Raw genomic sequence first — 27,987 nt, forward strand, 5'->3', positions numbered from 1 at the left:
TACCAACCTGAGGATGCATTACTGGCCAGGTGTGCTGTGGGCTGTGCCAATATGGGGCAGGTAGGGTGATGAAGGACCCATCCCCTAACTTCCCTAACAAATGAACTTGTAGTCGTCTGTGGGAGGAGGGCTAGAAAATTAGCTAGGTGTGTTTTGTTGGTACTTCTGTCTGTTTTTTTTTAATTAAGAAACAAGGATGCTGTGGAATAGTTTAAATATTCATTATTTACCCATGAACCAAAGTGTTTTGAACTATTCCTCAACAGACATGTATAAATCTGTTAATGTGTTTAGAAACTTGAACAAAAATGTTGCTTCGAAGGTGTCTCACACTGGAATAGTTCCATTATATGCTAAGGGTATTATCTGATACATTCAGGACGAAGTAGGAAGGGCTATTTCCTGCACATGTGGTAAGAAAATCCAGCTATTCCAGGCTCCAGAAAAATTATATGCTCCCACATAAAGAATTCAGCTTCCTTTCCTTAGATCTATTTTCTTTTCCTTTCTTTAAAATGGCTCTAATGGCTTTATATGTTCATTTAAAACAAAAAGCATTACTGAAGGTAGAGAATATGAAAATTTGTGTTTAAGTACTGATTCTCACTGGAGATGAATGTGATGACAAACTTCAAAAGAGGAGCAGGAATAAACCTATGCTATCATAATAGCCTTTCACGTGATCGAGTAGAATGTCAAGGTTTCACCCTCATATGAGGGGTTCCATCCTCCTAAGCCCCCAAGGGTAAGGAAGTCTTATTCCCTTCACCCTGTAGGTCATGAACTGATACACACCATGAATCCTCAGAGTCAGAAAGGAGATGAGTGGTGGAGGAGGGAGTTCAGCATGGTCTCCTGAGACCCAGGCTGCAACATAAGAACCAGACCATCTCTTTTATATAAAAAAAAGTTCAGTTAGCTTTGAAGAAATCCACAGTTAATCACAAAAGATCAGACAGGTTGTTTAAATACCACAAGAAGGGCTTTTATTGTGTTGGATATGTAGATAGCATTGCATTTACAAGAATTTGAATAGATAGGCTTGCCCATGGCAGGAAAGGGAGTGCTTTACATAATCAGCCACAGTGAGGGGATGACCATCCTACAGCAGAGTTAGCAGGCACAGCTTTATACTAGCTGATAAAGCTGGATTGTTTTTTATAAGGGCTATTCTTATTCCTTTTTCCTATCCTTTCAACGGGGCAGAACAGGCTAGGACTGAACAAAAAAAAAAATTTACAGAGCAGCTGCACTGTTAAAAATAATAGGTTAGGAGCTTAGTCTCACTCAAGGGGAGGCTGTGCAGCACCGGGGGAAGTTGCTTTTTCCCTTTCTGGTTGCATTTCCCACGCTTCAAGTAAGGGAGGGTGGGCTAGGGTAGCCAATAGAACCACAGGTAATATCAAATTTGTATCTTAGTTATGTTTTCCTTTGGAGAGAGGCAGGTGTGACTGAGAATAAAGATTCTTAATTCTGGTTAAGTAACATCTAATGGAACATAATTTTAACAGATAGTTATGATAATAATTAAGACTAGCGAGCGTGAACTGTATATGCATCTTTTGGCTGTTTTCAAAGCTCAAATATTTAAGGACAATCAGTAAATATACAGATTATAGTTATTAGAATGGCAAGATCTCTGGTGGCCTTCATGCAGCCCCTGACATGGGAGCGCATAATAATTTTGGAAGGACTTGGCAGGAGAAAAGATTATCTTTTTATGGGCTTACTAACTTTTTCTGAGTGGAGGGAAGAAGACAGCTGGTAAAGGTGAAGAGATATATGGGAGGCCAGTGCTGTATCTTTCCTAAAGAAGGAAGTTTTGGAACATTTCCTGGGTGGGGGTGAGTGTAAATTCTTTTTGACTTTGTATTTTCTGGGTTCTCTGTGGAAGAATCTTCCTTTCATCTGGCTCTCAATGCTGGACTGAAACTAGGAAGACTTTGTACAATATATAGATGTTATTTCTTTGATACACACATCCCTGTTTGCTAGCTACAGATCACTTTTGCTGGAAGTTTCCCAGGAGTATTTTCTTATTCCTTCCTCAAGGCTGATATAGTCTTTTAGATAGCAGGGAAACGGTATGCACCATTGCTTCTATATTCTAGCTTTTATCACTTGGAGGAAAAAGTACTTTTAATCTCCCAAAGTTCAGTAAGCAGAATAACATGTGGCAATTCAAAAATTGAGGACTAAGTAAAACTTGGGTTCAGCCAAGCACGATGGAAGAAGCTAGAAGACAAATTTCAACCCAAATGAGAGGTATTTTCTGTAACACAATGCTTAGCTTGAGGTCAACAAATTATTTGAGAGTTGGTTAAATGCTTGGCTCGTTAGAGATTGTGTTACATTCAGCTGTGCACGGATAAATGGGGCCACAGTCACACTTGTTTTCTCTCCACCTTATCGAAAGCAGCTTTAAATTTGGCTCAGGGCAGAGAGGTGTGAAAAAGGTCAGGTAACTCATGTCATGGGAGATGAGGGTCCTGCTCCCTTGTTCTGCCGCAGCTGCCTTCGAGGTCACTGAAGGAACAGTGTCTGTGTGGCACCTGCCAAAATATTTATGAATGGTTTAAGCTCGTGCCTGCCGAGGTTTTTCTCAGAGCTTTAGGTGAGTAGATGAGCGCTTTAGCTGGGGAGCACTTTACCCTTCCTGGTGCAGCGGTTGCATCTGAATTGTTTCGCGCTTTTTTTTTTTTTTTTCATAAAACTTCGCTTGTACCGTTAGTGAGATGTTGGTAGAAGTCGGGGAGTTGTGGTGTAAGCGCTGTTAGTTACGTTACCGGTCAATTCTGAACTTTCTTTCCAGTAGTTTTCTATTTGCTTCCTGGACTAAATGCTCTTAGATCTCCTGCAGGGGGGACGACAACCTCCAAGGTCCCCGCACGCCGAGCAGCCGTTTCTGCGCTGAGCCGCCCTCCGCCGCGCCGGGGGGAGCGGGCGCCCCTCTTCGGGGGCTGGGGGGCCGGGACAGCCGGGGGCCCCGGGCACGGCCGGTCCCCAAAGCCACGAGAGGGCGTGGGGGGACCCGCGGGCTGTGCGGGGAATGCACCTTGCGCGGAGCCCGGGGCGCCCGCCGGCGCCTCGCCCCGCGCTGGGGCCGGTCCCGCCCCGGCCGCGCCGCCCCGCCCCGCGCTGCCGGGATCCGCGCCGAGCCGCGGGCAGCATGCGGACGCAGCGCCGCCGGGGCAGGTCGCCGGGACGGGGCAGGTGCGGTGGGACCGGGAGCGGGTCGGAGCGGGCGCCGGAGCGTCCCTCCGCGGGCGAGGGCGCTGGGGCCGCGCTCGGCTGGCCCTGCGCGGGCGGCGGCGGGGCCGGCCGGGCCGGGCGGTTCGGTTTTTACCGGGGCGCGGGGAGGTGCGGGCTGGCTGCGCGCTGGGTCGGGGGGCGACGCAGGGAGAGAGAAACTCATCTTCGGGTCGGTACGTGCTCGGCGGTTACGGCGGCGAAGTGCTTTCCCCGTGTGTTGGAGCACTGGAGTGGGCTCTTAGCTGGGACGCGTCTTGATGAGCGTGTTATCGGTGCAACATCCTTCTCTGCTCGCTTTTCGGTCTAATTGAACGTGGTTCCTGCTGGGTTTTCCTTCGTGCTTTGAAGTATGCGTTAACCTCTGATAGTAATTGTCTTGTCATGTTCACTACCTTTTTAATGTGTAAATTCAGCATGTGACTTGAATTCAGCTAACTAGTTGGCTCGAAGACTGATGACTGTAGATTTATTTGCCCCTAGGCTTGTAGGGCTGAACCAGTATCAAAAAGTTTTAAGTTCCCTCTCAAGCTTATCGGAAAAGATCTGGAGGTCTCTGCCGACTTTAAAACCGTTTACGACTGGCAACCTTGCTGGTACTTTCAGCCAAAATGCCATCTGAGCGTGGAAACCAAACTGCATTCTTGTATCTAAAGATGGTCCCTGCAGGTCAAAACTGAGGCATGTTGGCATGGCCAGGAAACTTCATATGAGTGTGGTGGACTTTTTTTTTTTTTTTTTTCCAACTCTAAATGTTGTAATAAGGTGGAGCAGTGCAGTCTCGTGCCACCAGGCCTGGCTGGGGTGTAGCTGCCCCCTCTCTGACTATGCTGTTGGTTTTGAGGAAGTTCTTAATCTCTCTGTGACTCAGTGTCCTAATCTTTAAAATGGTTTAATAAGACTTGTCAGGCTTGCCTCCCAGGGATATTAACATCTAATTGATGTTCGTGAAGTGCCTTGATCTGGGAGAAAAGAGGGCATCTTGATTCCCTCATTTCGCCACTCTATATTGGTTGCTAATTATACTACATGGGTGGAAAACAGATTATCGGACAACCAAACTGGAACTCCTGTCTGTTGTCAATTACACAAGCACTGTAAATAAGTGTATGTCCATTAACACTTACTTTGAATACCTGGGTATTTCTCTAAATACAGTGGGTTTATCCTTTCTGGAGGATGCATCTGAAAAATGTGCATCTAAAATACTGTACTGAAGCATGAGCAAACTGTTGCTTCTAACTCCAGGGATATTATAGAGTTTTTCTCTGTATTATGAGATCAGTAAACATTTTAAGAATTAAAATTATATTAACTCAACACTCAGCACATCCTTGATCTTAGTCTTACTCAGACTGAGTTCTATGTTCAGTCTCAGTTTTTGTAATGTCTCACTTCTTCAGAAACTGGAAAAACGTTCAGTTTTACAGTTCTCTGCTTGAAAAGACAAGTTATCTTTAAAACACAAGTGTTGTATTTATCTTTGTAACCATTTTACTTGCTGCCCAAAGCAGTAATTAGCCACTTTACTCCCCTGACCTGAATCTTGCCCCACCTCCTCCTTATCGCAGTGGGGCAGAGAGCAGAGCCTGCGGAGCAGCCGCACGGGGCGGGTGGTGGGGGCCCAGCGGTGTTCCATGAATCAGCTGCTGCAGTGGGCACACCGGCTTACAGCATAGGCATATTGGTCTTTTTCAGCTGAAGTCTTGGGTTGGGAAATTCTCAGTGCTTCTCCTGCATCCTGGTTTCTCCATAGCACAAGGCTGGAGGCTGCTTCATGACGGGGCTGGCGAGTCAGGTACCAGCGCATTTGACTCATGCACTTTATTCAGTTCTCTTTTTCGTGATTGTTGCTGCAAAATGTGTGTTGTTTCCCATGTTCAACAGACCTGTAAAGTTGATACATGACAAATAAAGGTTTTAAAATGCTGCTTGATGTAAGTTAGTGCTGTTCTCTTCATAGTACTAGAAAAAGATATTGGAGGTGCATCTTATACTGGGTGGTGGAGCAATGAAGTTCTGATGAGAGACTGAAGTATCCTGCATTTCAATCCCTCTTGCCTGCAGCAAGTGACATGACTTTTTCTGCCCTGTCTGTAAAACTAGGTGAGTTCTTAGCAAACCAGTACATAGTAATGTATAGAAAAGTATACAGAAATGAGAAGTCATCTCTGTTTGAAACTCTGAATTTATTTTTTTCTTCTTAGTTGCCTTAATGTCACTCTAAAGGTGTATGCAGTACAATATCCCTGATATTAGGGGAGTGGTTGCACTGCTGTTTGTGAGGAGTTCAGATTTCCTTCAGTTTAGAATCTAGAAGTAAATATGAGCTGAAAAGATTTTTTCTAAAATATTTTGAAGCAGCATCTTATTGTCTGGTGGCTGTGTCCCATTCCTTATGGAGATGAGAGTGTCTGTTTTTTGGCTGGAGATGTTCTTTAAGTGTAAGAAACCATAACACAAGAGGTGATTGCCATTCGGTTTCTTTGTGAGTATGCTTTAAGTCTTTCACCTCTTTTAGCATGTACCTTGTATCTGCTCCAGCTCTCTCACTGCTCTGGTATTTTATAATTAGTATCTTGAAAACTCAAGGGAAAACTTTCAAATGCTATATATTTCCCATTGGGACTCTTCCATGTAGCTGTAACATTTGTTGTGAGTCCTTGGTAACGTGTATCTGTTCCTCAGGAGTCCTTCATCTCAATTTGATTCCCCTGGCGTCAGCAGAAAACCTCTGCTTTCTACTGGAAGAGGATTTGCTTCTTAGGGACGTGGTGTGTTTTGATTCCCTTAAAACAAAGACAATTTCAGATGACTGAAATGGAGGTCTGCCTCCCTGTACAGTCCTTCTGTTTTCTCAGCTTGCTCGCGTGTTGTATGCGGGGCCAACGAGCTCCAGAAAGGCTGAGGGGTTGCTCTGTCTGTACAGGCAGCCTGGCACGCCTGTATCCGTATAGTACATGAGTACACGTATCATACACATTGAGCATCTGCGTTTAGTATGTGAGCAAGCTGTTTCTTTGCACCTTTTCTTTTCAAACTCTTTCTGCGTGAGGTGACCATTGATTTGGAAAACGCAGCCTCTGCTCTGTGTCTGGCAGCCTGGCTGCTAAGGGATGGCACGCTGTGTGCTTTGCTCATCACTGCAGGTTTCAGAGGTGTTTATGCTGCAGATTGACTCCTTCAGAAGCGGTATTAGTAGTTCGGGGTATTCCAGCACGGTATATTAGACTGTTTCCAGAAAATACAGACATTCTAAATTAAGGCTATTAAGTGTCCACTGATTCGGTGACCATGCAGATACGTAGTTAATATTGTATTGTGACACATTCTAGAAATTGCTGGGTTTATTTTTGACATGGAGAAGATGACTAAGAATAACTCTTTCATCTATGCATAGTTACATTTACAAGCAAGTAAAAACATCCCCAAAATGATCTTTAGTCATGTTTAGACTCTTAGTTCCATGAAAGGGAAAAAATTCAGACATGCTTAAATCTGAGCTGTGTGCTATCAAGCCTTCTTCCTGCTCTGGGTTCATAACCCCCCCTTCAGTGAGGGGTTATATCTTTGGGGGGGGGGTTGCTTTGTTTTATTATCTCCTCCAAAATTTTGCTGGCAATTTACTGTGCAGGGAGGGGAGCAAGAGAAGCCCCATTCTGTGTTGGGAAAGGCAGGCCCTACCACAAGCCCAAATTATGATAGACACTACTGCTCTAGCTTATGTTTAGTTCAAGTTCTAATTATTTTTATTTTGGTGTCCCAGTAACACTGATGTAACTAGGAGGAAACTTGGGTTCATTTCTTGTTGCTTTTTTCCTCCCTAGAGTTGTAATGGTAAAACCTGGTGAGGAGAGAGTAATTCTGAAGACAATCCATGAGTTCAGAGATCACCTGCCTGTCTGTTTCTGGACACTTTGCTATGATTTGTTAACTGGTCTCTGAAAGCTTTCTATCTGGGGCCTGACTTCTTCAGGCAGATGGTTTATTGAATTGTGTGATGGGAATACGTGGATTAGATTTAAACTTTTGTTCTTGTCACTGGCATCTCATCTGCATTGGTCTGAACACATGCCAGCAGTTTCTGCACTTGCTGCATTCAGCCAAGTGGATATTACCAGGTCAGCTTTTAGAATGACTACACCTGCCATTGTAAGTGTGTGTTGGAGTTTTGGCTTCCTAAAAAGCAGGTTATTTGGATCTGTTAGTCCACGATAAATCCTTCTCAGACCTTTTAAGATTGCAGCTTATTGCCTGTGTAGGCTTCAGTAATGCCTAAGGGGGTGTTACAGTTCATCCTTCATCTTTCCGTGTAGCATTGAAACAGAATTTCCAAAGCCATGTGAAATTTTTGTTGGGAATACGTGGGGATGTTTTGTAATCAACTTTAAATAGTCTTATGCTAATTTGATTGCTTATCTGAACTCCTCTGCATATTTTATGGTTGGGTTTTTTTATATATAGTGTTACTTGTGAAAGACCAAGTGGTTCAGAGAACATATTTTGCCATTTTCTTACCTGAATAGGCAACTCCAATAGCCAGTTGGAAGATTTTAAAGTCTTCCAAGCTGTTTTTTGCTAGTCTGTCGTATGCAAAATGCATATGATTGGAATCCAGCAAAAAATTATTAACAATTTTGAAAAAAGGAGAGTAGGAGTTTTCCTCTCTCTTTGAGAAGATTTGGGTTTGGCAAATAGTGGAATTCTTTTTTGTATGTAATCAGATGAGAGTGTATTGCAGTGAGTATAATCTGTGTTATTGGCTGAGGTGAGTCCCATCTGTTAGTGGTGTCAGAGATGCGCAATGCCTCTAAACTTATGCACACGGGGAGTAACACAGAAGGATTTAGAGAAACAAATGCAGTCTATGAAGGCAGTTGCTAAAAGCAAGGGAGAAATTAATAATGCAATGCAGTGTTTTCTGCTGACACCCTTTCCAGCTGAAAAAACCCTATGGTTAAACAGTAGCCTTAAGGAACTTCGCAAGATGCTGGGCAGTTTTTGGTTTCTGCTTACTCTTGAGATCAGCTTCCTTTTGTACAGGATCATCTATTGTATATGCTTGTTATCAGGCTGTTTCTGATGGATTTTCTTCATGCTCTGTCACCTTGTGCTGACCTGGGGAATAATTTTAAGTAGCAATTGGAGCTGATTAGGAGAAAATTCAGGGCTTGTGTTGCAGGAGGTACTTGGGCTTGACTTCATGGTAGTGTGTAGCCACTTCTGCCTTTTAGTTAGTTACTTATTAAAAATATTCTTGTCAGCATCATTTTGCCCCAGCTGTGGACCTGGTACGGTATATACTTGTACATTTGAATCACCATTGCTTTTCTTCCGTTAGAGGCTGTAAAGGAGCGAGCATCCTGAGAAGAGAACTTACTTCTCCAGGTCTCATTTCCATCCTAGCTGGACTGAAGGAACTGTTGATGGAATGTGATATTTGGGTTTGGATAATTTATGTGAATGAGTTCTCTTTCAGATCCAAACTCCTCGCTGTCTGCTCAGTATTTGGTTTTCCCCTTTCACTGAGTGCTCCTAATTCCTGTGGTTGCCACCTATGCAGCCTTTCTATCAGTTCAGAAAATTGTTTAATTAATTCCATGGCTGTAGGGGACAGAAGAATATTGAAGTCTGGAGCCATTTTTCAGATTTCTGAGTTTTGCTTCATAAGATGAATGCAGAATGTAGGTTCTTCCCATTTCTATCTATGGAATTTTTTTTAATTAACAGCTGGCACTTTTCCATACAGTATTTGTGTTCAGAACATAAATGTGGTTGAATCAATACCAGAAATGTGCATGTGTTAAAGGCTTGGAAACAAGCTCCATAAGTACAAACTATTGGTGCATATTCAAAACTGAATTCAGTGGATGTAACCAAATACCTCTTGCTGTAATCACTCTCTGAAACGCTGCCCTTGCACCAAGTCAACATTAGGCGTTCTAGCAGATGCATTAGGGAGAACAGGGCTTGTTTAAAGAACTAAATACATCCCAACAGTGAACATGTTAAGACAAAAGAAATCACCTTTCCGTTGTTCTGATGGGGGGGTGTATGGGAGAAGGAAGAAGGATGAGGGTGGTTGACTTTATTTCCTGGAAACGAATAGCATACATTTTTCAGTGCATAAAACGGATATTACTCAGTTTGTGACCTGCTTCCTAGTAAAAGTGTCTTGAAGCGGGGATTGGTTTAAATCTGTTGCCTGCATTCCTGACATAGAGCATTGTGTGATGCTATCTTGACGCAGAGGCCTGCAGTGTGCCATGATGTATAAATAACCCTTTGTATCAAAGGTAATTTGAGACAACGTGCCAAATACTTAATGAAGCACTGGGTCCTGTCCTGGGTACCTGGTATGTATTTGGGTGTAGGTATCTGAGCTGAAACTGCGGCCGAGGGGCGGTGAGTAAGGTAACACTCCCCAGCACGGGCTGCAGAGCTGCTCTGTAGGGTACAGCAAGGCATAACCAGCGCTGCAGGTCAGCCACATCCTATTTGTAACTTTGATGCTTAGATAAGGGACAGAACAGCTTGATGTGCGCTAGGCCGACCTGCTTTGTGCATGGCGTCAGGAAAAAAATTGCCCTTAGTGTCCTCTGCAGAGTAATTTTAATAAATACTTTGCATATCAATTTTCAAGATAAATCTAGAACGGCGTACGGAGGGGAATGGCTTTATTCCTTCGGAAGCCCCCCTGGAGGTGGGCTCAGTGTGGGAAAGGAGATCCACGAGGTCTTTATCTTACACTTACTCTGCAGAAATGCAAAGGGCAGGGTTATTTTTTCTCCATTTTTCCTTTTTTACTGAGGAAGGAGTTGTGGTTGTTTCCTGTATGTAGAGGGCTCCAGCAATGTTTCTGATGCGATTTCATGACAAACACAGAAGCTTGATAATAACTGAAGGCCTTCTTTATGCGTGCCTTTAAATATATACCACTGAACCTGTATATAGCTACATCTTTAGCTATTACCTGCCTTAATGAATGAATCGATGTTATTAGTCACTTGCATGTAGAAGCATCTTCAAGCTCAGTTATGGAGCTGAAATATTTGTCTACCATTTATGTTTAATCATGCATTAATAGAGAATAAAAGGAATTACATGGCTGTTTTGGAGCAAGGTGAGACGCTTTGTGTGTTGCTCACAATACTTTCCTCGTACAAAGGTAAATCCAAGGTTCAACACGGCATTCAATAAAATACACAAATGACCTAACACTGTGTTTGACAGAGTTTCTTGACTCAGCTTTTCTTAACGGAGCATTTGTATGCATCCTTCAGGTGGTCAGGTAAAGCAGGTAGTTTGACAAAGTAATGTCAATATGAAACTCTTTTGCCCTTTGAGGTAAAGCTTTGTGGATTCTTTGACAAGTAAAACATTCAACAGGACATAACTGACCCAGAACTTAATAGGATACCTGTCCAAAAGGTAATCTGGTTCATTTGAAATCTCAAGCCAATATAACTAGAGACACTGGCTTCTGGAAAAGAGCTCTATAATTATTTATAGTCTTTTAGTTTGCTGATTTCTAAGATAAATAAAGGAGTAGCATATATAGGATAGCAGGTCTGCATTTGTATACAAGATTTAATTTAAGTGAGTATTGATGCAGATATATCACAGGTTTTTTTACTCTAATAGTTCTAGTGTGCAAAGAGACTGTGAACCACTTTCCAGTTTTATTTGTTCTACTGCAGTAACAATGGGAAGGCTCTCCTTGTGTCTGCCTCATCGGCTGCTGTGCAGCCAGGGTGCCCACCCGTGTGCACAGTTGACTGAAGATGTGTCAGAGAACTACTGGTACTTCTACAAAGTAGAAAGCAACTTCATTACTTTGTCTAACTTTCCTACTAGGCTTTGTAAGGTTGTGATCAGTGCTTCTGATGAGTTCATGGAAGCTTTCGTTGCATTTATTTTTAATGACTGTTTCTCTAATGAGGAAAATACACCTTTGTCATAGTAAGAAGCAGCTCATGTTTTGAATCCAAATTTTCCTGCTTTCCTTATGGATTTCCTCTGTTGTCTAGTACTTTGCAGGGATATTATGCCAGACGCAGGGCTGAAATGAATGTGGGTTTTAATTTTGGAGGAGGAAGTGAAGCCAAGCAGTGGGGTTTTTTTCCCTTTGACTGTTGATTCCATTATGATTTTAATTATTATTCTGCTTTCTTGGGGGAAGATATCTAAAAGAGAGAGTGCTTTTCTCTTTTTTGCCAGGTCTGGGGAGTTTAAAATGAGAACTAATTAATTGTTCTGGATGTAGTCATCAGAAACTAGTATTGACAACATAAGTATTACCTCTCACTATATTAAAATTAAGCAAAAAGGCAACATTTACATTAATTATTTACCTACTTTACAGGCATGTATTCACATGAATAGTCTGTCAAGTGTATCTGCACTCACCTTTCTATTTTTAGAAATAGGATCCTAATCTTACCTGATACATTCTAATCATAAATAGAATGTTAAGTCATTGTCCTGTGTGAATAGTTGTTTCATACCTTGTGATGTGTTGTTTGGTTGTTTTTTTTTCGTGTTAAGGCTTCTTAAACTTAATTAGCAATGTTCTGTCTTTTCCCATATTTACAGGTTGGTGGGAGCAGGGAGATAGGAAGAAATTACCTTTTATTTTTCAAATTGGTGGTTGGGTATTGACGTACCCGAATACGTGCTTAGTCATGTGCTGTGATGCTGATGAGTTTCGCTTGGCACACCCCAGCAGATGCAGTCCCTCCCCTGTTTTCAGCAGAGCCATCTTCTAGAGAGTGGTGCAATTGTAGATGACTGGATTTGTTTTACAGCGGTGACACAGTGTAATGATAACCTTGCCAGTGCTGAGGGGAGGTGGAAACAGCTGAACTTTCTGCTTGTATAGCATGTTTAAAAATTTCTCTCAAGGTACTGTGACTTGAAGGTGTTGGTCAGTATCACTTCCAGAACTGTCATGAACTTCTGTAAGAAACTGTCCAAGTGGCAGAGACTTGGGCCAAAGGTTCTTTTTTTCTTCTACCAAAATTGTATTTTAGTTGCTTATTCATTTTTTTTGCCTTTGCCATTTTTTTTTTCTCCTCTAAGCCTATTTTCTAGTTCATGTTCCTATCACCTCCCAGCAGTAAAATTTTCAGCTTTAAGCTGTGAGATGAACTGGTGTGCAACCTCATAGGGGTCAGAAAAACAGAATGTAGGCAAGACTGTAGAGAAATGTGTTTGAGAACTGCTGTGGTAATTGTGTTGGTAGTGTTGCTAATAATCTGGGTTTTCTGTCTGGGAAATATGAACATGTATTTATTAACACGTGAGGCATCTGTGCCTGTAAGGTTACAGCAGTCTCTCTGCTCTGTGAGCACTCCCTCTGCCTGCTCAGGTGTTTTGTAGATCCAGAGAAGTGGCTGTGCTGAATGTCCTTGGTTGAGATCCTTGCACCTGCCTGTTGGGTGTGTGCCTTAAACAGATTTACTAATCTGACCTTTTAACCCGCTGATGATTAATAGACCTCTGCCAGAGCGCTACAAGACAGGGTAACTCTGGAGTGGCCCTGCCAGTAAAGGTCTGCCACGAGGTAAAAGGAGTAATCACGTAAGTGCAGCTGCCCCAACTGCAAGAAGATGGCTGTAAGGGGCCTGCGCAAAGCTGTCAGCTTCTGTTTTTAGAAATGAAGGGTGCTTTTCAGGCAGTTCGGTATTTTCAGGTCAGACTATACCCTAAGTGAACTGTTCACACGTTGCCATACGCTGCCTGCCAAAATGCCTTGGGGAAATAGGCTCTGCAAAAATTGATTCATAAGTAGTTGATGTGCTGGATATTAGGAGTCCAGTAAAGTGCTGCTTTCTGCACTTTATTCTCATAATCTCCCTTAGACCCGATTCAGAGTGGTGTTTCACATGCACATCTGTCGAGCAACAACAGGAGATTGTAGTGGCCATTGGTGTAACTCAGCATTTATAATTTACACCTCTTTAAAATTTTTTTTAGTTTCCTTCTTTTATGAAAACGTATGGCATCTTTTGTCACAGTGGAAAAAAAAAAAGCTGCTAATTGAAGAATCCTATCATGTTAGTCATAGAAAGCTAGGAATAAGCTGTTCTGTTTAATAAACATTAGGGCATCTGGTAAGCAAGCACCTTGGTACTAAGACTTTTGAATTTTTCTCGGCGTGCTTGTGTTGCTCCCCCAGAGGCAGTACGCTGGGCATGCTCACTGCCAGGCCTGGAGGTCAGCGAGGGGCAGAGGTGGAAGAGCCCCAGCTATATGTGGTGTGGCAAGGAGGGCTTTGGATTGTGCAGCACAAATAAACTAATATAGGGAATAAAACAGAAGAGTTTTTCATGAAAGGCTCTGCATTGTTAGTGGCAGCAGGAGCCTTGGGATATGTGCTTAAATCACTGTGATATACCCTTGGATCTTTGTGTGTGTGGTTTTAAATGTGGCAGATTAAGGCAGCAGGTTAATCCGTCTAGAAAGGAGCCTATTTTCCCTAGATGCAGCCAGTGGTATGTCTGATGGACCGCGTTTGAGAGGAACTCCCTGAAGTTGATGGCATCAGTGAAGAAGTCCTGCTCGGTCTAGCTTTGATAGCATGAGGTGAGACAGCCCTCTCTCATCCTGCCTAGCTGCACCAGACACCAGAAGCACCATCAAAGAGACAGCGATGTTCAAAGCCTTTGCTGTGATAATCTGTGCTACACACAGGGGAGATTCTGGAGTATTTGAACTGAATGTATTTCACAGTGATCTGCACTTGGCAGGAATGGGGCAGGGGTAAAAACTCCTGTGTTGTACTTTAAAGGAGTGGACTGATTTGGCGACTGTTGCAGTCACTTTCTGCCTCCCTTTCATAAGGATTTCTGATTTAGAAGCGCAGTATGGAAATATCTTGACTGGCATATGAGCTTTTTTCATGCTGGTGTGTCTTTTTGGTTTTTTCCTTTGGCTACTGGTTTAAGAGTTTTCATTTAAGTACTATCTGGCTGCAGACTTGCATGCAAAAAGAAGCACTGTTCCTTGAAAATTTTGCTTCCAGAGCTCATATAAACTTTAAACTTGTTCCATCCTTCTTTCTCCTCAGATTATTTCATTTGAGGTTTAGATTGTACGTTGACTCACTTTTTCTTTTTCAATGGGAGTGAGCTCATGCTGTGCGGATGATATGCATTTGGACGTGGTGTGCCAACTGTCCAAAACTCCTGGTGTCTTTTTTTTTTTTCTTCTCTCCATGCAGTAACTGCACAATACCTGAAACACAATTGTGATCACATGCCTGTGGGTGCAGCATGTACTGAAGAACCTGTTTTTAACTTCGGTTCAAAATTGAAAGGGGAAATGCTGCAATTTCACATGAATCATAATTCCGCTTTTACTTCAGAAAATCTCATTGCTTTCCTTGTGCTTTACACAGTGTATCACTTGTTCTTTCTCTCTGGTAATCCAAGGAGCAGTTTCAAGCAACTGTCTGGGGGGAGAAAAAAAAAAATTAATGTGTACTTTAAAAAAAACCCCAAACCCCAGCTGGAAAGAAAAGCTGAAGAGCAAAATCAGTCCAGCAGTACCTCTAAAGTTCTTTTTTCTTTCTTTTTTCTTCCCCCACCCCAGTGCTTTACAAAGCTGAAAGGTGCTAGATTATCTTTAGGGGTGTTTCTGCCAGTTTGGATTTTCTTTGCAGCAGAGTAATAAACGGTGTTGCGTGAGGGTCCTTCAGCTGCTCATCCCTAACCAGCATCTGTCACTGTGCTGTGCCGGAGGCAATGGCAGAATTTGGTCTGGTCCAAACACAGACCTGCCCTGCTCTGTGTGTGCCTGTCCTTCACCAGCCACCCGCCTGCTGATGCCCAGGCCAGAAGTCAGGCTGCGATGGCAGTGGCAGAGCGAGATGCCAGATGCAGATTGCTACTGGCTGTGATGAAATAGCTAAGGAAGTGCAGCACAAGTAAAGGCTAGTTTTGTGCTGTTTCCACGGGTTTATGAACACTCAGAGCCCCACGCAGTGAGCTCCAAGGATGTCCTACTTTTGAAAGATGCTGCAACAAAGGCTGTGCTGGTTTTTGCATATAGCTCTTGGGGCAGTGGTTGCGTTAGCGTTTAATCACAGTGGTAATACAGGCACTGTATTAGGGCATTAACTAACTCTTTATTCCTGGTAAACTAAGGCTTGATTACTGGAGTGTAGATAAAGATCTGGTTGCACATTTCAGCGAATAAAAGCAATACTGTTTACCTGTATGCAGAAGAGAGGGAGAAATCTGTGGTAATGTAAAACTGGAGAGAAGTCCAAGCCAATGTAAGGTCTTGGGCTCAGTAACAAAACTATTTTAGAAGTCATATTTGTAAAGTGGAGAACTTCAGAATATTTCCTTTGTGAATAGCTTGCATCCAGAAGTTTTTCTCTCCATCCTTTTTTCTGATGGACAATTATCTGTTTTCTTTTTTGGTACCTGTAAGTTGGGGGATATTAAAATTGTCTGAACTATATGTGAAGGAACTGTAATCACGACATACATCTTCATGTCTTCAGTTGGTTTGCTTTATGTAAGCATCTTGGATGAAGGGAATTTGGGTTTTCTTCTGCTCAGAAGTTGAGTAAAAACTTTCAGTATTCTGACAGTTCCTGCTGTTGGCAGAGCAGGCGTGGGGAGGGAGGGGGTCAGGCTGTGTGGGCTCAGCCTTGGAGACCACGCAGGGGCCATGAGCAGCCCACGGTGGTGGGGGCGAGGCCGCGGGCACCCCACACCCTCCCTAGTGTGGCCCTGGGGGCCGTCAGCACTGTGGCATGGGCCAGTGGGCGTCCAGCTGGCTGGCAGAGGCTGGGCTGGGCTAAAGCAAAACCAATTTGACCCAAGAGGTTTCTGTAAACCATTTTCCTTCCTAAATTGTTGTTTTCTCTCACAAAGCCAGCTCTAATCAGGACCTTGTGTACCAGGCACTCTGCAAACCCAGAACCAGTTAATCCTTTCTCTCTCTGAAAATTACAGACTGTGAGAGCTGAGGCACCAGAGCAGCTTTAGCTCTGTCTTCCTGTAGCTGTTGAAAGGGAAGAAATGCAGTGCATTTAATCTGCTCTGGTACTGCAAACATTATACTCAAGTAAGCAACGTGTAGTCACCACATGATGTCATTTCAGGATCCCCAAACAGCTGTCGCTGGTACATGTAACCGCCTGTTAATACATGAGAATGAAATGGTAGCGCTGGTTTAGGGCTTTCTGCTTGTGTCTAACATACCTGCCATGGTTTTGCACTTAGACGTGCTCAACTCTTTGAAAGCATTGTTGACGCTGACTTTTAGATATATATGCGTTGATGTTGGCCATAGCCTCCCTACGGATGCATTCTTTCATTGAGAAATTTTGAATCTCCTATAAAGTGCATGTTAGGACTAGATGACAGTGAGAAAAGTAACTTTTTAGAAAAAAACTGGCATTATTCTTTAGAAGTGCCTGCGTTCCTATGGTGTCTGCCCACTTGCATGCAGTAAACTACACATACATGGAAAAATAGATTTTCTAAATGAAAGAATGACTAATGAAGAGCCTGATGATAACATCAGCTCTGTATTGAAGCGTAGGTCATTCTGCTTGGTAGATGACTGGTAGCAAGTGGCCGGTGTTGCATAAAGACTTTAACATGCAAAGGTGCATCCACCTCTGACCTGTAATGTTGTTGACAGAATCAACTGAATATTTAAACTTCAGGATTTTGGAACCATGCTGTGTGATAAACAATTACTGTTAAAAAGTGGGGGGTTTTGTTTCATATTTTCTAGTAATCTTTTTTTGTGCTGGAGAAGATGAATCATAATTTAATTCTGACTATATCTCAGCTTGCCTTGTGAAAACAGTGATGCATTTGTCATCTCTCCTATTATTGGTCAATGATGTTATACCCTCAGAGGATTTTTTTTGAAGGGGCTGCTTCCTAACATTTTATTCCCACTGGTGTTTGGTTTTTTTCTGATGGGTTTCCCAAAAATAATGTTTCAAGATGTATTTTCTTGTTTGAGAGGATTTTTCTGCAGCAGAAATGGATGATGTTTTTGTAACTCTATTGGAATCTTTATTTGGGTTTTTTATACTTTGTTTTTCTTCATTTTTTTTTTGGGAAGTCAAGGCTGAGAGAGGGTAGAAATTGTCCTGAACATTTTCTTCCAAAAATACTGTTTCTACTTTCAGAAGCAGTGTCTTTTCTAGTCTCTTCTGGTAACTATGGGTCCAGTTTACAAGGACAAAAAAAACAGATATAAAGCAATCCCAGTACTTCCTTTGTTTTTTTTTCCTTCTCATGTAAATGTTCCCTGGAGCAGAGTTTGATGTTTAACCTAAATTTTCTGGTTTTCCACCACCCTCTGGCTGACCTGTCTGGGAGAGGCTTTGAAGCTCTCTACTGTCATTCACTAGCTGGTTTTCGGTGGTGAAATGATGTTGCTCTAACCAAGGGACCTAGCATTCACAACCCGAAACTGCTCTCTTTAAAAATTATTTTTCTCTTTCTTTAACTTACTTGTGGTTCCCATGAATTTCAGTGCAACTGATAGCATTAATACCCCAGTAAGCTGCAGGTAGTATTGTGTGCTAGCTTGCATTAAAAAAATTATAACAATGGAATGTGTTGATTACTAAAAGCATATGTGTATGCATATGAAATATTGCCCGGAATGTTTTATTTCTTTGATTGGCAATGCAGTGCTGTCTGTGTTTTCAGTGTATTAATCCTGGTTACTGATCTGGAAGTCTGATGTCTACAGATGAGGGCAGCTCTGCCAAACGAATTATCGTGGTCTGGAGCTCTTGGGGTCTTGCAGCCCTTGGGGTGACTGTTTATTCCTCCTGTTCAGCTCTTGGGTAATTGCTGCAGCCCGAATAACAAGAGAGAAACATACTGGAGAGCAGACATATAACCAGAGATCCACACTTGGAAAGGCAAGCTGAAGCATACTCCGGAGAGCTTTTGGCATGTACTCTGTGAAAGTTAACATTGATGCTGTTCTTTTTCTTCTTCCAAAACATATCCTGGGCAGTTGCCTTCAGCACAGCCAAAATTTTATATTTTTGCTTAAAAAACCCCAAACAAACATTAATTTCCTCTCTCACAGAAATCCTGAGGGGAAACAAAAGACAGTCTTATTTTGGTATCCACGGTTCTCTGGTTCCTCACTGCAAGGCACTTTCTGGTGTCTCCAGCTGCTATTTTTCTGCAGCTCTCAGTTTGAGTAGCAGCAGTGCTGGTCACCTTTCTCTGCTCCGTAGTCCCTCTGGGTCAAGAGTGGCCACAGTAGGGGACGGTGTATCTGGACACAGGGTGGCTTCCAGCTGGAGAGAGCGGGAAGGCACCGATGGTGGCCCCTTCTGCCCCACTATTCCTGCTGGGGGCCAGGAAATGTGATGACAGCTCTTCAGGCATTGCCAAAGGCCTTGGCAGTCTCGTGTTGCTGTGTCAGGTCATAGCCTATCTAGCTGCCCCATCCTTCTGGATTATCCCTATTCTCAAAGTGTCACGAACCAACATTATTTCCATGATTGCTGACTAAGAGAGTCTGCTTTTTCCTGGTTCATGTGTTTGTTCTTTTTCATGGTGTATTTACCTCCATAATTATGTCCCCATGCATACAAAGGGAAGCTGTACTAGAGGAACCTCTGCTGCCAAATGTGGCTCAGTTTTGTTGGTATAGCTACATCTATAGCAGGGATTTTGCTGACATAGCTCTGTCAGCTAGCGGGTATACATGTTTTCATGCTCCTCAGACACATCTAAGTTTTCCCTGTGATCTGGGGGTGAAGAGCAGAGGAGGACATGGGGTTGTGAGAGGGAGTGGGATGTCAAAGCTCCCACTGGCAGCCAGGCAGGAGTGTGCCAGAGCTCCCTCTCCATCATCCTCTCGTGTCATCTGCCTCTGCTCAGTGTGCCTGGCCCTGCTGCCTCCCTGCTGGATGTGATTCCTGTAATGGTAGCTAGGATATTACTTGTTCTCTAAATTAGTCTGGCCCAGTGTCCTAACTTCTTATTGAAACTAGAAGATCTTGTGCTGCTTAAAAACCAACCAACCCGCTGCCTGTTCTGTGATTAACTTTTGTATCTCTGCTGTTCCAGTTTGTGAGCTTGAAATTAAATGTCACTACAGGAAAAGAAAGGCAGGATTTTCAAAGAGCTTGAAGTTTGTCCTTTTAATTGTTTTCACTGACGGTATTTTCATAACAACTTTCTAACTTCAAGTAACAGGTGCCTTTTCTTAAGAGGTATGCTTACTTGCTGGCTGGTGTTACCCCTACTTTTTTCCTTTGCTCTTGTGATCCTAACTGAGGAAAACATCAGCATAAACTTTCTACCGTTGTTTATATTGTATTTCTAATCTACTACAACAGCGCTGAAAAATGTTCTTTCTTGTAACCAGTCTAAACAAGAGTCAGGTTTTAGTATCTTGTTTGTGTATAACATTAACCCCTAATGACTGTGGCTTAATCCTGTACAGTTAGCTTTGTAGATAGAGACTGTATGAACTTTGTAGATATAGACTATATGGAAGCTTGTGATCTAGTAATAGAGCTTTTAGGACCCCTGTTAGAGGTAATAATTTTTAAATATTCACTGTAACCTGCACAGAATAACTGGGCTAGAGATATTTTTCCTCAAAATCATTAGACTTAAAAGTGTAGAGTTACAATTTCCAGTGGTATAGGTACATCACTGTTACTTTTTAAAAAAAATTTATTAATTTTAAAACTCCGCAAAAAGGCATCAGTATTTCTGATGATCAGTTTTAAGTATATCTGCATACAGATGCCTGGAAAACGGTGTATTGTCACTCCCTTGAAATACTTGTGCATGTGCTTTGCAAAATGAGTATCTGGTGGTTGTAGTGATGCTCCCAGGACAGACCTTCCTGTGCAGGGGCAGAATGCTGTGAGCCCTGTGATCGCCAGTTTGCTGTTCTGTGTTATCTGAACTTGGGGTTGCAAGAGTGGCCATGTGGCAAAGCTAGTGCAGCGTGCCCTGGCCCACCAGTGCTTGGGGCAGGGGCAGGCATTTGAGCCTCCATCGCTGGGATTACGCCTGTGGGCCCTTGGGCATCATCCCATGCTTTACCCGTGCCCCTGCTGTGTGTCTGCATGAACGGAGCTGGTTTATGTGGCTGATCTCATGTTACTTGTCAGTGTCTTAGTGTATTCCCACAGTAATACTGCACAGTTTAGACCAGTAATATCGAAAAACAAACTAGACTGTTCTTTAAAGCTTTCAACTTTAGAATGTGTGGAATGTGACTGAGTCTGTGTGGCAGATTAAAATAAAATGACCTACCTGTAGGATTTAATGCTCCTTGTGACCATATCTAAAATCCTCACTGCGAAGTGTTAGTGCACTTGTGCACGTGCTTCCAGCTATCTTTTACTGTGGTATGATTCCAGATGTAGCAGGTTAAATTGGCACAGCAGCACTTGTTGGAAGGCTTATGTTTGAAATGTCTCATATAACTCCAGCAAAACAAGCTGATAGCGTGTACGGTAACCTGGTAAGTTCATAGGCACAGAGTGTCTCGGTAGGAACTGTTTTGAATTCCATACTTGGCCTGAAAAGTTATTTTGCAAGAGTTGTGTGGAAGTCAGCTTTTTTATAAAAATACAGAAAAGTAATGTCTGTTTATAAAGAGAGACTGTTTGCGAGGCTTTGTTCAGAAGCAATTTCTGTTCATTGATGTTTCTGTTAGGATTGTGCATCTCAAGAAATGTGTTTTCTATTTGTCACCGATAGAAAACAAGTATTTTAGGCAAATGTACTTTTGTGTGTTTTAACTAGTTTTATAAGCAAAGCCAGAGACAGCTTCAGTTATTATCAGAGTCAGATTTTTTTTTTCCTTTTATGGTTTTTTTTCCTTCAGTTCTAGGAAAACATGCAGAGAAACCAAACCACCGGAAAGCTATGTTTCCTTCAGATAGAAATAATTATATTTAAAATGGTCGCTATGAAAACAAAGTGCTTAATGTCAGTAGCAACTAAGTTAAAATACCTAGGAGGTCCTGTATTACAGCCAGCCTCACTTGAAAATTTCACTTACCATAATCATATTGAGATTTTAGACAAGTTATGTTGAGGAAGAGACAGCAGAAATACTGCAGCTTTTACTGATGATGAGGGAGGGCCAAAGGAAGTGATTACTACAGATGCTGCAGAATCCAGTCTTTCATTTCTGTTGATGTTTCTAACTGTAAGCAAACAATAAATGTATTGTATCCTGCATGCCAAACTGAAGTCTTAATAAAAGAATTTATTCTTGGTAAACATGGCAGAATTAGGGCTGTATTGAAAGTGTAATCAGGATTAGTGGTATTGAAATGAAGGGAATTTAATTCTTTTCCAGTCTCCCTGAGGAACATGTTCTGAAATATTAGAAACTGACCATTAGGGGACTAAGGAAGGACTTAAGTGCTGCAAGTTTGAATTAAAAGTAGAGTTGTACTCTCTCTCCGGTGGGACAACTAAGACAAAAATGGTTTTAAATTTTTGGGTATACTACCTCAAAGCACTGGTGACAAGCAATTCCCATAGTACTGCTGTCTAAAATTTATTTTCATTTAATGACTCCTATATGTCAACGTTATTGCTAGCTCTGTTATGCTGAAAGGCTTCGTGTGCAGCTGTGAACCAGCTCCCTACATCCATTTAACGAGTGATAATTAGTGGAATTGCTGACAGTGAAAGCTTTTATTTATTATTCTGAAAATTATCTGCAGTAACAGGGCTTGTTTCACTGACAGGCAGTATCAGCCAAGACTGGAAGCATTTGCTTCTGTACATGCACCATTGCTTTAACTTCTGCTTCCTCTCTTTCCCCTCTGCACGGCTTTCCGGTGAGTTGCCGTAAGCTCTTCGCTTGCTTCCTGGGTAGCCACCAGGCATGAACAGCCCTGCACAGCTTTTCTTACATGACCTTTCTGTTTGCCCCCGACTGGAGGCAGAAAGGAGGTTGGGCTCACTTGCTACGGTAGAAGGGATCATCAGAATGCGCCGCTTCTGCCCAGGGTCTGCACTTTGTGCCTGGGAGCCCTCCAGAGACTCCTGCAATACGCCGGGAGGCTGCGTGGAAGGCCACATTCCTCTGTGTGCTTAATACATCGTGTGTGGGACCTAAAATGGCAGCTCTTGTTAGTTGTGAATCTAACCCGTGGATGCTTCAGTTCTGACTTAAAGATCTGTTTGTCCAGACTCTTTCCTTCTCTCTCATTCTCTTCCTTTCTGCGGCCTGAATTTTTATTGGGCTCTGTAGCATTTCAGAAAAGTTTCAAATAAACTCCATTATATTTTTGGCTTGTGCCTCCAGAGGAAGTTCAATGGTCACTTTGAAAAGCGTAGTTTGCAGTTTCAGCATCAATACTCAGCTAGAGGAGACTTTTTTGGTTCTACATTTCATCCCCATGATATATGATGAAGGAAGAAAAAGGGTAAATATAATACTCAAAGAACTGGCGTATTTCCACAAACACTGTTCTTTCCACTGTAGGTAAGCAGTTTATGCATTGCCTCTTAAGTCTTTGAGACAGTTACAGATCAGGAAACTTTAACTATAGTTAAGAATTACTCTGTGCAGCTTCTTGTGCTTATTGCATTGTTTCTAGTGAGTTATGTACAATACTACAGTGAAGTATTGGTGACTCCTCAGAAAAAAATGCATACTTTTCCATGAGCTGCGGATGCTTTGAGCACCATCTTCCTCTCCATCATCTGTCAACACAGTGTTCATGCCAAAAAAAGAGAAAGAAAAGCAGTGTTTCCAGCAAGCCAGAAACCCCAGTAACTCAAGTCCGCTGTTTCATCCTGCCTTTCTGACCACAAAATGTGGCTTTTTTGGAGAACGTGACCTCTGACATAGCGAGGAGAAATGCTTCACTGGTGAGCAAATGTCTCTGCTGAGTTGCCACTCCACAGCGTTTTGGTGTGGACAGGATGGGAGCGTTTTGGAAGGTCTCGAGGAGATTTTGTGCCCAGAATGAATAGCCTGAGTCCTGCCTTTGCGGTGTTGCAGGTGGTGGGGGTTGTTCTAAGGCTGGGGGAGGTGGTGTGGCTGTCCTTCCCAGCTGCTCTCTCCCCAGTAGAAAGGCAGAGGAAGCCCAGGCCTGCCACACGCGTGCAGCACCTACTTCCACTGGCTGGCATCAAGCTAAAAATGTTTTCCTCCCGTTCCCTTTGCCTGCAGTGGCTCCTGCTGACCATCTCTTCTGTCGCCTCACCGTTATCAGCCCTGGCACATGCTGCTCTTTTTCTTTGGTTGGTTCAGATACGACTTTACTCCTTTAGCTTTTCTCTTCCCCAGCTTCCTTGTTGGGTGGAAACAGCTGAGGCTATAAAGATCTCTGTGAGTGGAAAAGATATTAATTTAAAGAGCTTGTGATCAGGCTCGCTTATCAGTTATGCCGGAGTTAACTGTTAAAGATATTTGTGTTATATGAGTGTGATAACAGTCTTGTGGTGAGCTAATGAAAACAATGGAGAGCGAGTATCGTTTTATAGCTAGTAAGTTGGTCAGAGTCTTTGGTAGCACTGAGGCAGTAGCCATGTGAGTTTATAGCAATTTAAGAAAACCTAATTTGGCTGCCACTCCCTTAGCTGAACTGTCTAAAGCAGAACACTTCACTGACATTTCCCCACTCCCCAAGAAGCTATTCATAATTATTTTGAGAGAAAAGAAAAATATTTTGCCTTTTCTGTTATAAAAAATCTTAGGCAGGTATGGAAATCGGTAAAGTAAGTGTTTATCCTGATTTTAGTTATTTTTTTCAATGGGTTTTGAATCCTGGGGTGCCTCTGTATCAAGCTGTTTAAGCAGCACTGTAGCATCTTACGGTGTGCTGTTGCTATCTTTAGTTGCCCTGTGTTGCCTTCCCCTTGTAATAGCATTCATGTCTAAAGCTTAAGCCCAGACATGTATCGGTGTCTTCGCCTGGCAGATCCCTACCTTTCCCCTTCGCCTCGGAACCCCAAACCCGCTGTGTATCTCTGCGTTCCCAAAGCCAGGGTGGTGAGGGGAGCGCGGGCCCCCTGGCAGCCGTGCTGGGGTAGCCAAGGTGGCCAGGCTCCCTCCTGCCGGCTCGCAGCTGGAGTGGTTTGCTCATTAATCACCGAGGACTTGAACCTGGAAAGGTGCTGCATGTCCTGAACTCCTCTTGAGTCAATGGGAGTTCATGGCACTCGGTTTCTTGAAAAATTAGACTTTCTGGAAGTCGGGGCATGCAAAATGTTTGTGCTTGTACTTCACAAAGCCACAAAGTCCTTCAGAAAAAGGGCATGGAGCGTACTATAAATGAAGTATTCAGAGGGGAAAACAAAAATTTCCTGACTTATTCTTGGCACCAAATGTTTAATCATGACATTTGGTCTAACTCTCAACATTGCCAATTTATTTTACCCACAAACCAACAACAGACTGATGATGTGCACACAAAGGTTATTTATTTTGAGTGCAGCCAGGGAATGTGAGTATTCCAAATGCTTCCTTATATCTCCCAATGGGATCTCTTTAATAAGTTGCATAATATTTTTCTGTATTAGAGGATTGTCAGATAGACATGGTAGGTCTCTTCTTTACTTAAATACACTGGTTATGTTTTTTCTTTGAAGGAAATGCAGGCAGAGAGTGAGGAGTTTGTGAACAGTGTTAAATTAAAAAGCGTAACTTCAAAGGCCTTTCTAACAATTTATTCTAAAACTATCAGCCAACAGATGATGTTCCAAGCAAAATAACTAATTATGTGGGAGGTTAGGCAAGCATTGATTTAGTTTTTGGTTTCTTGGGCTGGTAGATAATTCTTTAATAGCAAGAAAAAAGAATACATGACTTAAATCTCTGGACTTGAGTCCAGGTAGACCCTCTTCTGAGGACAAGTTGATACGATACATAACCTGTAACAATTTTCTTGGAAAATGTGAAAACCAATTGGATATTTCCTGTAGACCTTGACTGACTGTAAGACATTCCCCATTAGAAACTGAGAGTAAGGTTAAAGGAAGATAAGGGAGCCACAATGAACGTATTTTAGTTCTTTCAAGCTTATGTTGATTTAGAATAACATTGCTCTTACAGAATGTAAGGGTATTTGGAATATCAGGTGCAGTTTGACAGTGATCATGTTACTGGGAAAAGCCGCTGGGGCTTAGTGGGCCAAACATCATTATATCATCAGCGCATGACAAGGTAAGACTCCAAACACACAACTTCAGCATTTAGCATGTGGAGATAAAATTCCTTTGTATGCGCTACAGCACCAAACTCTTTCTCATTTTGGCAAGAGAGTTAGAAAAAGAGGAGCTCTCTGTGGTCACTTGTTTTCTGTTTCTTCAGTTCTGGTGAAACTTGTTTCTGCTTCGCCTGTTTTGTGCGTTTGCTCATGGCAAGTGATTCTGCCAATTCTAAATTGCTCTGGCTAAGCTGCAGTCTTGGCCCTAGCTTGTGCAACAGGAGAAAATTCCCTCAAATAGTGTTGACTTTTGGCTGCAGGTTTCTAAGAATTCTGAAGACCAAAACTTTACCAGGGGTGTACTTGCTGTGACATAAATTCTGCATGAGAAAATCATCTGGACATTTGATTTTTTTTTTTTTTCTTCATCTGTTATCTAGCACTTATCATTGATTGAACAAAATTTAAAGAAATCCTCAGGCTTTCGGTGAAACTGGCTGTTTTAGAAGCAGCAGGCTGGAGTTTGTAGGGTTTTCATAGCAGGCTTTGCAAAGGAGATGTCATGACAGCACAAGTACGTTATGTTTGCTTGTAATACTTACCTTAGGTGCCACTACTAACTTTTTGTACCTGGTTGTCCAGTCCCCATATGCTGTGTTTTTATGTTCATATTGGATATGCAGTTTGTGGGTTTAATTTGTTAGGCAGAACCTGCTTTAACAAGACCTCTGTTTGTCTTTTCTAGGAATAATATGCTTGGAAGTACTTGGTGGTGTTGATCACCTGTACCCCAGCTCCAGCTGAATCCTTTTCAAACACTTCTCTCAGAACATGGGGGAAAACGATGTTGAAAAATACAGTCAAGCTGGTCAGATATTTGAAAACTTTGTACAAGCATCAACATGCAAAGGTACTATTCAGGCCTTCAATATTCTCACTCGTCAACTTGAATTAGATCCTGTGGACAATAGAAACTTTTACACCAAACTGAAGTCAAGAGTGACCACGTGGAAGGCCAAAGCTTTGTGGAATAAGCTTGATAAAAGAGCAAGTCACAAAGAGTATAAACGTGGAAAATCTTGTATGAACACTAAGGTAAGTGGAGTTCAGTTTTGGATTTCACAGCTTAGAATCTTTTAAACTTGTTTTTCTGTAGAAGCAAGTTTTCTACCATCACATGCAATGTGTCCATTCAGGTATCCCTCCCTTTAATATACTTTTTGAAAGTATGACTGATATCAACTGATTTTTGACAAATTTTCAGGTATTTTTGTTCAGCAAGCTTTGTGGAACCACACAGCATGGAAGAGTGATCCTAAAAGCACCCTGCTTTGCCATCTGCCTCAATCATGGCAAAAAAGTTTTCTGCCCTCTTTAGACATCAATATCAATCAGGCATAAGATGTATATTCCTGAGGCAGTAGGCTTCATTCATTCTAGGGTCACAGGAACTACTTGCTTTATTAAACAGGACTGTGCAAGGTGCAAATCGTAGTGTATTCAGCAGGCTCCTCAGTTTGCTGCTTGGTGCGTGCTGTAAGAGACCAGGGCTGGCCAAATGTGTTTCAGCAGGAGTTCTTAAACTGTTCTCTGGAAAGTGCTGCTTGGAGGTCTGGGGATCTGTCTTTGTCACCTAGCATTGCCTCTAGTTGCTAAACAAAAGCAGAAGGAAATGCTGTGCTGTTTGTGGATTTAAGTACTGTCTGTAACCGCTTTTTTGCGAGCAGACTGTAGATAATTGCTGTGTGGTAGTTACTGAAGGATGTGGTCGTCTTGGTTGTGTAAAAGACAGGAAACGATCTTCTCTTCAGCAGAGCATGTAATACCCTGTTTTGATAGAGAGAACCACTGAACATTCGTATAAATGGTGTTGACAAAACTGTACAAAATATTCTAGTTCATGCCACTTGTTTCATTTAGCTATCACAGAATATTCTTAATAGCTTTGTCTCAGAGCAAATCTGTTATTTAATGCCAAATGACAGCTAAATGTTGCCCCAAGAAGGATGAGTTTTAAGAAGCTACTTGACTGTATAGAGGTAGAACAGAGAGGAAGGGCACACAGCAGGGTAACTAGACACCAAACTGGAGGGCTTTTTAATTAAAACTGTTGCTGAAGTGTTATTTTATGGACTCAGTAGACAGGCGGTGTTGCAAGTCTCTTTCTTCTTGTTTGCATCATTGCATTGAAAGGTCTCAAAAGGACTGGGCAGGAGGACACCATGGTATCTTGTGTTGGGTTTGTGCTACTAAAACCTTGCCACACCTGTTGTGACCCCATGGGGGACCCACACTGGAGCAGTTTGTGAAGAACTGCAGCCTGTGGGAAGGACTCGCATTGGAGAAGTTCATGGAGGACTGTCTCTTGTGGGAGGGACCCCATATTGGAGCAGGGGAAGAGTGTGAGGAAGGAACGGCCGAAACAATGGGTGGTGAACTGACCACAGCTCCCATTCCCTGTCTCCCTGGGAACACTGGAGGGGAGGAAGTAGAGAAAACTGGCAGTGAAGTTGAGCTCAGGAAGAAGGGAGGGGTGGGGAGAAGGTGTTCTAAGATTATTTCTCATGATCCTACTCTGATTT

The 27,987-nt window shown here is 42.5% G+C and overlaps 1 protein-coding gene across 13 annotated transcripts in view; it reads left to right on the forward strand.

The window, feature by feature from the left end:
- The first annotated feature begins 3,101 nt into the window (after nucleotides 1-3,101).
- Nucleotides 3,102-27,987, forward strand: part of MICAL2 (microtubule associated monooxygenase, calponin and LIM domain containing 2) — a 128,666-nt gene continuing 103,780 nt past the window's right edge. For 12 of the 13 annotated variants that reach the window (XR_012634544.1, XM_074918469.1, XM_074918475.1 and 9 more), the window contains exons 1-2: nucleotides 3,102-3,213; nucleotides 26,151-26,500. Coding sequence is in view for 12 of the 13 variants with exons in the window: in XM_074918469.1 (XP_074774570.1) it covers nucleotides 26,237-26,500 (264 nt within the window). In the remaining variant the exon portion in view is untranslated. Of the gene's footprint in view, nucleotides 3,214-5,240; nucleotides 5,356-26,150; nucleotides 26,501-27,987 lie in introns of those variants that run through there. The other variant, XM_074918467.1, reaches the window with a different exon arrangement.

Source organism: Athene noctua, chromosome 14 (genome assembly GCF_965140245.1).
Source record: "Athene noctua chromosome 14, bAthNoc1.hap1.1, whole genome shotgun sequence".
Lineage (NCBI taxonomy): Eukaryota > Metazoa > Chordata > Aves > Strigiformes > Strigidae > Athene > Athene noctua.